Source organism: Ambystoma mexicanum, chromosome 7q (genome assembly GCF_040938575.1).
Source record: "Ambystoma mexicanum isolate Mex_15411 chromosome 7q, UKY_AmexF1_1, whole genome shotgun sequence".
Lineage (NCBI taxonomy): Eukaryota > Metazoa > Chordata > Amphibia > Caudata > Ambystomatidae > Ambystoma > Ambystoma mexicanum.
Genome location: NC_090941.1, coordinates 996437629 through 996450668, shown reverse-complemented (window position 1 = coordinate 996450668; position 13040 = coordinate 996437629). Strand labels below are relative to the sequence as shown.

At 46.6% G+C, this 13040-nt stretch overlaps 1 protein-coding gene across 2 annotated transcripts in view; it reads left to right on the top strand.

Annotated features, from left to right (window-relative positions):
• Nucleotides 1–13040, top strand: part of LOC138528485 (sialidase-3-like) — a 237249-nt gene that overhangs the window by 78519 nt on the left and 145690 nt on the right. For both annotated transcript variants that reach the window (XM_069640147.1, XM_069640148.1), the window contains exon 2: nt 6521–6735. In XM_069640147.1, the coding sequence (XP_069496248.1) occupies nt 6544–6735 (192 nt within the window). In that variant the 5' untranslated portion in view covers nt 6521–6543. The remainder of the gene's footprint in view (nt 1–6520; nt 6736–13040) is intronic.

Here is a 13040-nt window from a genome sequence, read left to right as displayed (position 1 = left end):
ACACAGAGAAAAACCTCTGGTCTGGAGCATTTGCATCCTTTACTCGCCGCTTGAATAATGCAACCCATTATGCCGCAGATGCCCCAAGTAATACATTTTTTATCCTAAATGTCAATTGATATTTAACCAGAGGAAGTGATGCGGAGGATTCACTATGGTGTCTCTGCTTGCTACAACCATACACCGTTGTCGCCCTAACTCCAGGACACTGTAAAATACGATGAACTTCGCAGTCCCCTAGCTTAACTTTATTGCTGATGTTATCTTTCCCTTGATGGCACTCCCACAGATTGGAAGAATGACAGCCTTTCGGATGTCACCCTGATGCCTGATGTATATAAGTAGAACGATCTCCTATGCAACTCTACCACTCTTGAGATTCGTTACCGCAATAACGCAAAGGTATACATATGTTTTTGACTAAACTATCTCACCCGTAGTATTGAAAGCCATTCCACCAAGGATTAGCGAAGCCTTTTGTTGTTCCTGACCCTATGTCATCTCTCTAGGTAGGACAATTCGTACATCTTATGAGGTGATAACTTTTCACTAATAAGAAGCCACGGGAGAGACACCATCCGCTACGTCCGATACTCTGGACCTTCGATCAGGTAATAACTCTTGATATTAAACCTCTCGTAACGGATACTTCCCCCCGACATTGCAACTATTGGGCTCGTCATAAACTTACCGCTGGGGCCGAGTAAAGGGAAATAGGCTAACATTTTTGCCATCCACAGTACTTTATACTAACCCTTTGTATTACAAATTATCAGGCATGCTACAAATTGACAGATAGGGCCCCCTATGATAATGATGTCTCTGTACTGTCATCCATGGCAATATATACCAACTCTCTGCACTATCCCAGACTTTCCCCATTCTATTATTCCCTGTCTAGTTTTTGAATGAGGTTTCATGACCTCTAACATAATTTCATAGTTACGAGGTTTACCACTTTCACTTTTTTAGGTGAATACACTGTACCCCGTCCCATTACGCTCTCAGAAGGATAGAGGTAATTGAGGCACTAATGTCACTTGTAACCGACTTTCTATAGCTATTCATTAACTCCCCCCGTCCTTGGAATTTCTCTCCAGGTTTCTAAATTTATCTTTGAACCCCAATAATGGATATTTACCCTCCATTCTCTTTACCGTTTTTCACTCATTCAGCATATGACTTGGCTCTTTTACTAGACTAGGCTAGTAGAATATTACCAAGATACTGGGCCTCATTCCGAGGTTGGCGGTAAGTACTGGTTTTTACCGGCATGGCGGAAAGAGCGAGTCCGATCTGGTACCACGCCGCTATTTACAGGCTATTCCGACCTCGCGGGCACAAGCTTTCCGCCATGCCGGTAAATCCCCTAGCGGCATACCGCTAAAGGGCCCGTTAAACCCCTTAGCGGCATGAAGCGAGACGTTCTTTACAACACTGCCATCGAAGCTTCGTCGTCCGTAATTAGCGGTGACCGTAATTTACAGATACCGTAAATTACGGTCACCGCTAATTAACGGATACGGAAATTACGTCATTGCACAGGAACGGGAAGGAGCGCCGCGGCCATCTTTAAAAACACAATCCATTGCCATCCTCTTCATACAGGACCCGGAGGCATATTTGGATCGGAAAAATAGCCATTAGAGACCAGCATCATGCCGAAAGCACTGAAAAAGGGTGCCGCCCGCATAAGGAAGGAGCGCTTTACACAGGACGAGCTCCAGGTACTGGTGGACACTCTGCACGAACATGCAGAGATAGTATTCAGCAGTGACATGCGTAGGCCCACCGTTGTCAGGAAGAAGGAGATCTGGGACTTGGTTGCACAGAGGGTGAGCGCCGTAGGAAACACCCCCCGCACCACAAAGGACTGCAGGAAACGGTGGGATGACCTCCGTCTTAGGGTGCAGGCCATCCTATCGGCCAACCGAAGTCAGACCCTGGAGACAGGAGGAGGCCCAGCTTCTCCCATCAAAATGATGCCCTGGGAGCAAACGTGTGCGGACATGATTGGCACAGAAGCCATAGAAGGGGTTGGCGAAATGGAGTGCGGTGCTCCGTCATCCGCTGATGGAGGTGAGTGTCATGAGTCAAGACAGTAAATGCATTCCTAATGTAAGGCACCGCCAAGGGCTGGGCAAGCTGTCACATCATGTATGGGAAACCCCCACCCCCCCAATGAAATCATGCCGTAACAAGTGGGACCCAGGCTGATGTCAGGTGCAAGGCTGCAACCCATATTGGCCATACCACACAAAGAGGCTGTCAATGTGAGTCACCACAGTACTCCGCCAACATGAGTGACCCAGACATCTGCATGCATTTTCCATCCAAGCCCAGATCACTGTCCCACTCACCACCCAAATGTCAACAAAACGCTGCAATCCCATTGTTATACCATAGGCTTGAAGAAATGCTGACTCCCAAATCATTGCTCATGCCGTCTCTCTCTTGCCCCCCACAGGCAGCGGGCATGAAAGTGAGGAACAGGAAGCCACCCAGGCCAGTACCTCCAGGGGCAGAGCCAGGGGACACCGTATACCTGCAAGCAGGAGGAAAACACATGCAACACCACCTGCTCCAGCAACCCCCATGGAGGGTGCACAACCCCCACCCGCACCCCTACCCATGCCTGCAGTGCCGCCGGACACATGCCCCACGGTACACTCTGAGGAGTCCAGTGTGGCAGGGGAGAATGCTGCCATGTGCCTGCTCGATGTGCCAGATAGCCCAACATCAATTTCTGTGGCCAACGTGGAGGACCCCAATGACATTGGACATAGCCCAGACACTCCATCATACAGCCAGGTGGCACACAGCGACTCTGGGGAGAGTGACACCCTAGGGCTCACAGGCCAAGGAGTACCACCTGCCTGTCCTGGATCCACTTCCCCTGCAGAAAGTCCCGAAAGGGCCGCAGGCTCAATACCAAGCCTGCCAAGCACATCGGCCACACCTGCCATGGATGCAGTGCGCTCCCAGCACCTCACGGGCCTGATTGAGGAGTTCATCCGGGACAACCGCGAATCAAGGTTGGAGTGGCACAATGACCTTCAGGCTCTGGGCGAGGTGATCACTGCGAGCACAAACCGGCTCTGTGAGGTGCTGGGCCGGATCGCAGATGCCCTGGAGGCAGCACCCCCCAGACCACAGCCCCAGTGGGAGTACCCACCCTCCCAAAGCTCCTCCACGCAGACCAGCCCTGTCCGTCGGTCACTGCGTACATTGCGCCGCCATGACATGGATCCCCCTGGCTCTGGGAGTGCACATTGACCATACTGCCACACACATGTGGCCTATGTTGCACTGATGGGACTATTGTGGGGTTGTTGTGGGGGGAGGTGAAGGGGGGTGAGGGTGTGTGTGGGAGTTGGGGGGAGGGGGAAGGGGGTGAGGGTGTGTGTGGGAGTTGGGGGGAGGAGGATGGGGGTGAGGGTGGAGGTTTTGCTGTACATTATTATTCAATACACTGGTTGATCATCCCTAAAAAACAGAGTGGACATTGATCATTGTGCATGTGTCTTTTAAGGTCGCACAGTGCATGGTGTACATGTATCCCCACACCCAGTGCCCAATGTCCTTTCATCCTCACACCCTCAGCTGACTTGTGAGTCAGAAATATTGTCTGATCAATGATTGCCGCACGGAACGTCCCTCCTGTGCATCGGCACCGTGATGCTGTCCTGCCATTCCTTCCTCCTCCCCCTCATCATCATCTGGTGGTAGCAGTTCCACGTCAGGGGGCAGTGGCACATTCCGACGGATGCACATGTTGTGCAGCATTACACATGCCATGGTGATCTTGGACACCTTTTCGTGGCTGTAGATGAGTGCCTCACCCGACCGGCTGAGGCAACAAAATCGTGCCTTCAACAGGCCGAAGGTCTGCTCTATCACCACCCGGGTGGAGTATGCATCCCCCCCCCTTTCCCACCCAGGTGGAGTATGCAGACAACCTACTCACAGCCCCAATGCACTGCCATGGCCCATTCAGGTTACTCACCAAGCAGCCAGGCACGTCGTCCAGCATGTCGCTCCATGTAGCGTGGTAGTGTTAAGTTCCGCAGGACCAAGGAGTCATGAGTTGATCCGGGGTATCAGGCATTGCAATGTGTGATGGCTTTACTGGCATTACACACCATCTGGACGTTGATGGAGTGGTATTGCTTGCGGTTGCGATACGACACCTCCATGGCATGCGGGACCACCAATTCAACGTGGGTGCAGTCGAGGGCACCTATGCAATTTGGCATGCCTGCCAGTGCATGGAAGGCAACTTTGGTGTCATATTTCTCCTGGGGAGTCTGGGGTAGGGATATGTAGTCTCTTGTGCGGTTGAGGAGGGCATCCAGCACTTGGTTGAGTATCCGGGAAAATATGGGCTGTGAAATGCCATGCATGTGCCCCACTGTATGCTGGTAGGTGCCTGTGGCAAGGAAGTGGAGCACAGACACTACCTTCAGTAGAGGGGGGATGGCAGTGCTGATTTCTATGCGGCTCAATATATCGTCATGTATCAGGTCCACTATGGTGGTAATGGTGTCCCGGTCAAGCCGGTACAGGGTGTGGATCTGCTCTGGTGTGAGGTTGAAGGGGGTGGCTCTGATGCGGGGGATTGGGGGCTGCCGGCGTGGTAATGGTGGCTGCACCGGTAGGGCATGCTGGGCCTGTCTCACCCTCCTTCTCCTCCTGTGTATCCTCTGTGGTGGGGGCTGTGGTTGTTGTTGCTGTTGTTGTAGTTGCTGCCTTGCAAGCAGGGCCTCCAGCTCCAGGAATGCTGCTACAATTGGTATCATCTTGGTGTGGGAGGGGGTGTGGTGTGTGGGTGTGCTCCTTTTGTGCTGTGCCAGACTCCATTGCCTCCACCTGTGCTGATTGAGTGCACCTGTTCCTCTTAGAAACACTGCTCAGGGTTCTTTACACCTTCTCGGCGATGCCGGTATTTACTCCATGGCGGTAAGGTACTTTGCGGTCTTGTGGAGGCCGTTTTTTCCATGTCCGCTATACTTGGGATCAGCTACGGTTTACGCCATGCCGCTAATTTCGGCATGGCGTGTCGGGCGCGTGCCACTAAACCGCTATTTACGGCCTCGTACTTTACGGCACCGTAAATAACGGTCTGGTGGGTCAGAATGGGCCGTAACGGGAAACGATGCCGGTAGTCCTTTACCGGCATCGTTTTTCCCTTACCACCCAACTCGGAATGACCCCCACTGTTTGTGTGTGACAGTTGCAAATCCGTGTTGCCCCTGATGAATTTCCAAGGATTGAATAACCTGAATAGATTAGGAAAGAAACATGTAGGGCTTTTTAACCATTGTTTGAATTTTTATTTGTTTGAGTGAATATAAATATATGAGTAATTGAATGGAATGAATGAGTATGAAGTGGAAGAGTGATGAATTTAGGTATGTCCAAGTGATGATGCACAACACAAGCCACTGTAACATCTAGGCCACATTTTGGGCCTTGATTTTGGAGTTGTTTCGCACACACCACCTCAGTGAATCTTTGTCTAGTACTATACTAGCCTTTTGATCACACTTGTTTTATAAAAGTTTTTGAATCTCCTTATATGATATATGTGATATGTATTTTTGCATAACGAAAATTTAAATATGTATTTTTTTACCTGTAGTAGCAATGCCCTAATTATTTTCAAGTGTTGGTTATAGTTTGAGGACATGAGCTAACTTCTTCTGTTATAAAAAGAAAGTGGTACTGTGGAGTCATAAGCTCTATTGTTTATTGTTTAAGAGTTAACCCCTTTACTTGAGGGTCTGCTTTAGACTCCCAACAACTCCACTCAACCTCTCAGTGTTTTGATGTGGCTGCATACTGGGACCTTCTGTGCTCTCTCCCCATCCAACGTCTCACCCTGGCATGGTGCAGTTCGTTGTGGCATATTGTGGTGCAAATATCTTGTAAACCGTGCATCGAGTTGTGTTTCTCGTGTCTGGAGCGGTCCTTCACTGACCACATTGATGTTTAGCTGATTTCAGGCAACCGTCTGATGTGTGAAGGTGCTGATATCAGGGGAAAGGGGTGGGGTGTCCAAATGTAATGTATCTATTAATGTCCATAGAGTCCTAACAGGTAACTATGTACCATCGGGTGCAAATTGGTGAAATGGTGTGGAATTGTATAAGGAACAATGCCTCGCCAAGCCACAAACTCACAAACAAATTTTGACTTTGCTGAAATCCGGAGAACGGGGTGGGGTGTCCAAATGTCACATAGCCAGTAAGGTCCTCAGGATACTAACATGTAACTATGCAAAATTTGGTGCATATTGGTGAAACCGTGTTGAATTGTATAAGGAACAACGCTTCGCCACAAACTCCCCACACATTTGTTTTCACTTTTATATATATATATATAGGTAGATAGATATAGCAGAGACTATCATTGTTCTAAAATCTGATTTTGCAATGGTAGAGAAAGCTGTGGACCAGTTGTCTTTCTATGGGAAAATGTATCCAATTATGCATGACAAGTCGAGTCTGTTCCCCTGTAGAATACGACACGCAACCATCCAGCATGGTGCTGCCAGAGAGGACCAACTTGTTCAAGAGCGAACCAGGTGGCATCACATACAGGATTCCGGCGCTGCTCTATGTCAACAACACAAGCACGTTCCTGGCCTTTGCTGAGAGACGCAGGTCCGCTGAGGACATGGACGCTGAGTGCCTGGTCATGAGAAGAGGACTTTACAAGAATGGCTATATTGAAGTAAGTTTTGGATCAAGTAATACCAGTGCTTTGACCTAATGATGAAAACGTACACTTACTGTTTTGAGTAGGCTTTCAAGAATTTAGTTAAAAAATCCATCATAAAGGTTTGATATCTTTCATTGGACTAACTGAATATTGCTTTAGCTCGCTTCGCTCGGGCCTACCAGGCCTCAGACTAGCAGCCCCTTACCGGCCATGTGGCCCCCCGCTGGGGCGTAAAAAACCATTTGCACCACATGGTTAATCCTGGGTTTAATAGCTTTCTTTTTTTCCTCTAAAGATTGGCTGCCGTAAGTGACGCCAATCTCTGAAGAAAAAAAATAAGAATCAAAAATGGCCGCCGCCATAGGGAAAAGGGACTGTGTCCCTTTTCCCTTTCTTTGGCGTCAGCCGTAGAGGGAGGTGTGGCAGACTGGTGCATAAAGCTCCGGGCCTGCAGGTAAGTGGGGAGGGAGGGAGTTAAGGTGTGGAGAAGAGGTTTGGGTTTGGTTTGGGGGCATGGGGCAGTGGGGAGGCAACACGAAGAGGCTCCCTGTTGCTTCCCCACATTAAAAAAAGAAAAATCATGCCATGTGAAGGGCCTCGGGTGATTGGAACAGCAGGCAGAGAATGTATATTGAATAGTGTATGAACTTTCGAAGTTACAAACAGCTTCTTGACCCGATGGTTAAAATACTTTCTACATGACTTCAGAAACGAATGCGTTATTTAATCTCAGCATAATATTTCACATTAAAGCAATTACAGGTATCAAAATTCGAACATTTGTGATTATTTTTAAAGTTGGACTATCACAGCAACACACTTTTTTTGCATGGTAAAAAACTATAAAGCCACTTGTTGATCATGACAAAAATCTTTGGGGAGGACCCAAACCAGACAGACTGAACACTGTTTGCAGAGCCTCCAGGAGCTGCTTTGATCATGAAAAAAGCTGGCGAATGTTAGTGTAGCATGTACTGGGTTATCTCTGCTGCTCACTCATGTATAAAAGCAAGAAGGAATATTCCACCGGATATATAGTTTTGAATTTAAATATACAAGCCCAGTCCCAAGTGGAATTTTAAATATTCGCCATCATTCACAGTTCTGCATCACCCTGACTACTGCTACACTCAGGCTCTTTCCTCCTAGGTTTATCCACAGTTCTTAAAACCATTGTCTTAAAGGTGTTAGCATCCAAATGTCACTTCCTGAAAGTTCTCTCCCAGAGTGCACCTCGGTTTGAACAATGCTAAGACCCCATTATAGGATATGATCACAAAACTCTAGCCAGATCATTGGAATTGCTACTTTGCGGCCCTGATTTAAATCTGCAGAAGAAACACTGGAACCAGAAATAATATTGAGACAATGCTGAGCTGTAAGAAAACCACCCTGAGCTTGAGACCCGATCTAACCTGATCTAAACGTATCAGTGGGTTGGGTCTATTTGACATAAAACATTTGACCTAATCACATTTGATCAAATTAAATTTGACCTTTTTTCAGTCTAAAGTGCAGGGGGGACCCCCTGCAACCCCCTACCACTTTCCCTCAACCTAATTTATATTCTTACCCACCCATATATATAAATATTTAATTACATTTGACCGAAAAAAGGTAAAAGAAATGTGATCAAATGTTTTAGGTCAAATTCTTTTAGGTCATTTATGCTAATACCGTATCAATCTTTCTCAGTCAGAGTTGGTCCAAATTCTTAGTCTCATCCACTGTCGACATTCCCAAAGGCTCAATGCACATCTAGGAATGCTCTCAATCACTCTCTTTTGGTGCAGTCCAGTAGCGTTCCAGGGCCATGCATGACATCAGCAATGCATGCTATGCGTATCTGGGTCACTCACTGAGTACAGGGTCCTTGGTGTCTGTGCCCTGAAAATGAGCCCATTCGCTAAGGTCAGGAGCATGGGCAATTCTTGCCGCCGTCCCCACCCAGTGCCAGTCTTGCGTACCTGAAAGTAATGTTATGTTAAAGGTTCTTATACCGTGCACTGTTGCCACCTGTGTGGTTTCTTGGCATTTTGGCGGATCTGTAAAGCAAGGGGAGAGGAAGGTAAGTTAGTAGGACTGAGCTAGAGAAAGAGCAAGAGACCTGTCATGTGCTGTTGGCAGCGTTAGTTTGGTTGACACTGTTCGCTGAGCACAGGTTTTTTTTCTTCGGTTGGTAGCTGCTGTGTGATGTTGGGCAAGGCTATGTGTGGTTTGTTTTGTTGTTGTGGTGTAGTGAAGTGCGTGCCGTTTGTTGTAGTGTAGAGGCATGGGTTGTGTTTAGTTCAGAGTTTGAGAGGTGTATGCAGAAGGTTGAGTTTTTAGTAGGGTTGGTTAGTGGCAATGCCCTTTCCTACTCTCGCTGTCATGACTAACTGCGGCCCATATCCTCTCCTCTGTCAGACATTCTTGTGTGCTGCAATTACCATCCCTGTGGTGTATACAGAAGTGTGGGTTTTTAGTAGGGTTATTTAGTGGCAGTACCTTATCTACACCCAGTGTCGTCATATCCCTTCCCCTTTAGTACATTTTGGTGCGCAGCAATTACCACCCTAGGGCTCCTCCATGGGGGATGTGTTCCCTGTGCCCTGCGGTCCATCCGTTTTGAGATGGGAACACCTCTCTCTCCCCTGTTTCCATCTTAGGCCCTCTATCAGTGGTCTAATTAAGTCAGACCCATCTCCCTCCCCTGTTTCCCATTTGGCCTTCTATAGGGAAGGATACACCCTGGGTCTCTTCTTAGATTTGAGATACTTGACCAGTGGGAAAACATGCCTACATTTGAGATACAGCAGTAGGTAGAAAACACTTAGATTTGAGATACTTGGCAAGTGGGAAAAATGCCTACATTTGAGATATAGCAGTCAGAGGAGAGCCACCTACAGTGATTGGAAAACTACTTACTAGCTGGCTAGCATCGGTTTGTTATGTTATGTAAGGTAATAAGAGTGGTTGTTTTTTATGGAATACAGTAATTGCTGTATTCCCCACACCAGACCACACTTACCATATCAGTCGCTGCTGGTTGATGGCAGCTGGCTTCATAGGCAAACACGGACTGGAGCTGCTTCTTCAGGAGCTGCCCTTTGCCTTGGGGCCCTTAGCTGAGGGCTGCCCAGGTAGAGGCTAATAGTGCAGCAGGGCCAATCAGGGGTGGTGGGAGGGCTAGGAGGCAGTTGAGTGGAAGCTCAATAAGAAAGGGGATGCAAGGGGATGCGAGCAGAGGCGTGGGATGCGCGGGGATCAATTTATAGTATTTTTAAAAAATATATAAGCCAAATGCACTATTAACGTGGGAGCAAGGGCCATTTACCTCCATGCATACAGAAATACACTATTTAGACGTGCACATATTCACAGAGCAAGAGGCCAAGAAGCACGCCCCATGAAGTCATGCAAGGCACATCATGAGAAAGGAAGGAGAAGAATAACAAGTTTCCAATGAGAAGTCGCACGATTAACTGTCAGTTGAACAGTCACATGGGTGCGAATGGTAAGTTGGTGCTAACCTTTTGAGTCTCATGGGAAAGGATGTGAAGTATTCTTTTTTTCTACCACACTGATCACACCTCACAATTCTATTGGCCAATTATGATGGAAGCGACCCTTCCCAGGACATCTGAAGGGACATACCCAATCAGCAGGCAAGTTGTATGTGAAACATTCTAACCTGACAACTGTCCAATCATAGCTGTGTGAAACTAGATGACCCCATCATGAGATCATTGTCAAGAGGTAGTCATTGGAATGGTCATTAGGGATAGGATAGGCCAATAGGGCTAGGAAATGTATAGATCTGTGGCCGCTCGTGAATTTTTTAACAGGAGGGCCGAAAATATTTTCCCCAGATATACCAGAGGGACAGAGCGTAGTGAGGTAGCCTGCACCACTTAACAGTGGTTCGGGGGAGCTCCCCCCTAGAATTTCTTTTAAATAATGGGTGAAGATGGTGCATTTTAGAGCACACTTTTTAACAAAATTGGGTAAAAAGCCAAACAGTTTGCAATTGGGTTTTGTAGGGTAACTCATGAAAGAAATACAATAGTACACAGGAGAATTTCTTCAACACATTTTCCTGATGCCTTTTCCCACAATATGTGCCAGTATAAAACATTTTCACACTGGCTGTGCCCATATATTTCTATGCTGACTGCACCATTATACCCTACTATTCCCATATAAAAACATACTTATGTTTGCTTTGTGCATAATTCCAGTAATGATACTATAAGAAAACATGTCCATGTTTGTTCGGCCAATATATGGCAGTATCCCCACGTAATAACATACTCCTGTTGGCTTTACCATTAAAAATGCATGCCAAAGTATGAAAACATGTCTAAACTGGCAGTACTAAAATGCCTGTCGAGCTACATAATAACACTTAACATGCTTGCTTTATCAAAGATGCCCAATACAAAATGTCATACCACAAAAAGAAATGACTAGACTGGTTGCATTGAAATGCCAGTCTAGTTACATAACACCCTTATGCTTGATTTACCAAAGATGCCCAACACAAAATGTCATGCCACAGTAAGAATAATACCACTGATCCTGCTTGCTTTATCAACGATGCCCAATACAAAATGTTGTGCCATAGTAAGAATAATGCCACTGATCCTGCTTAATTTATCAAAGATGCCCAATACAAAATGTCATGCTTCAGTAAGAAATGGCTAGACTGGTTGCATAAAAAATTTCAGTCTTGCTTCATAATAACACTTATCATGCTTGCTTTACCAAAGATGCCCAATAGAACATTTTATACCACAATAAGAAATGGCTAGACTGGCTGCATTGAAATGCCAGTCTAGCTACATATTAACACTTATCAACCTTGCATTATCAAAGAGATGAAAAGATTCCAGATACTTGGCTGATCTCCAGCATTCACCTTTGAAGCAGCACTCTGCAAAATTTACGTGCACACCTGTTTGTGGCGGTAGAACGCGTCTCACACCTTTACTCTTGTACAATCAGTCTGTTTAGGCCTATGAAGAAGAGGTATTTCTCCTCGAAACGCGTCGCCATTTGAAAGTGGACTACTGTCAACATGTCTTCAACTTATCTCTTTTCTGTAACAAATTGTCACTGTTTTTGTATTTAATTTGTATTTTGCAAAAAATATATATACACAAATGTGTTTTACAAAACTTGCTGTGGTTGAAAATCATTATTTACATTTGAATTTCTAAAATCATTTCCTTCAGACTATAGTAGTTGGTTTGCCCAACACAAAATAGTGTGCAGGGGACGGGAGGATTCAAAGTTTGAATCTTCTCTTTCCTTTATTATCAAAGAGATGCCCAATACAAAATGTCATGCAACAGAAAGAATATGCAAGCCTAGCTACATAATAACACTTTTCATGCTTGCTTTATCAACAATGCACAGTAAAAAATGCCATGCCTGCTCCATGGTGTGTCAGCACCTTGCAGTCAGACATAATCACATTAATGATGAATATGATTATGTGTGATTGTGAGGTGCTGGGGGACCCAGAGGGCAGATGCTTGTCAGGAGCTGGGGTTCCAGGGTACAGTCATGGCATTTTTTATTGGGCATAGATTCCAAAGAAAAGCTGCCATGCCCGCCCCCTGAGATGCTGAGCGCCTCACAGGCACACATTAATCGTGTGCATGAAAGGTGCTGGGGTAGCCCAGTCACAATATTTTCTTGGCCTTGTTAGTTTCATTTCATACAAAGTATGGTATTCACAAAAATCCTTTCATTCATCTCCTTCCGCCTTCAGGTTATAATATTTAGCAATCATCTATTTTAAGCTGGACTGGTATTCTGACTGCTTAGCCGGTCCTTTCGCTCTCTGGTGAGCGATGCCTCCTGCATAAACCACGCGATTCGAACCACAGCATCCCAGAGTCATTCAGCCTGCTTTAACTCACTGGGTATGCTGTCTCTGGGTGCTGCTCTCCGCGTCAGCAGGCTCTCTGTGGCTATCGCTGCCCCCGGCTCGGTAAATTTGTAAATATGTAATCGGTTTGTACATTTCTGTTGTATTATTCTGTTGTATTCATCGCAAACGCCTGGATGCCCTAGGGCCAGGCGGCGCTACACAAATAATAAACTAAACTAAACTAAACACCTCACATCCAGGGTCTCCATCGCTTCAGGTTAACAGAGAGGAGGTCTCCCTGACTCCAGGAGCTAGGCAGGCCAGCCCTGTCATCGGAAACCTTCTGAAAACTCCTGCAGCTCCTTGGTGCTTCGGACACGCGTCTCCCTGTCTTCACCTTCAGCTTCTCCTGCAGGCGTTCTACAGGCGATCTCCTTTGCCTCACCTGAGGGGGCCA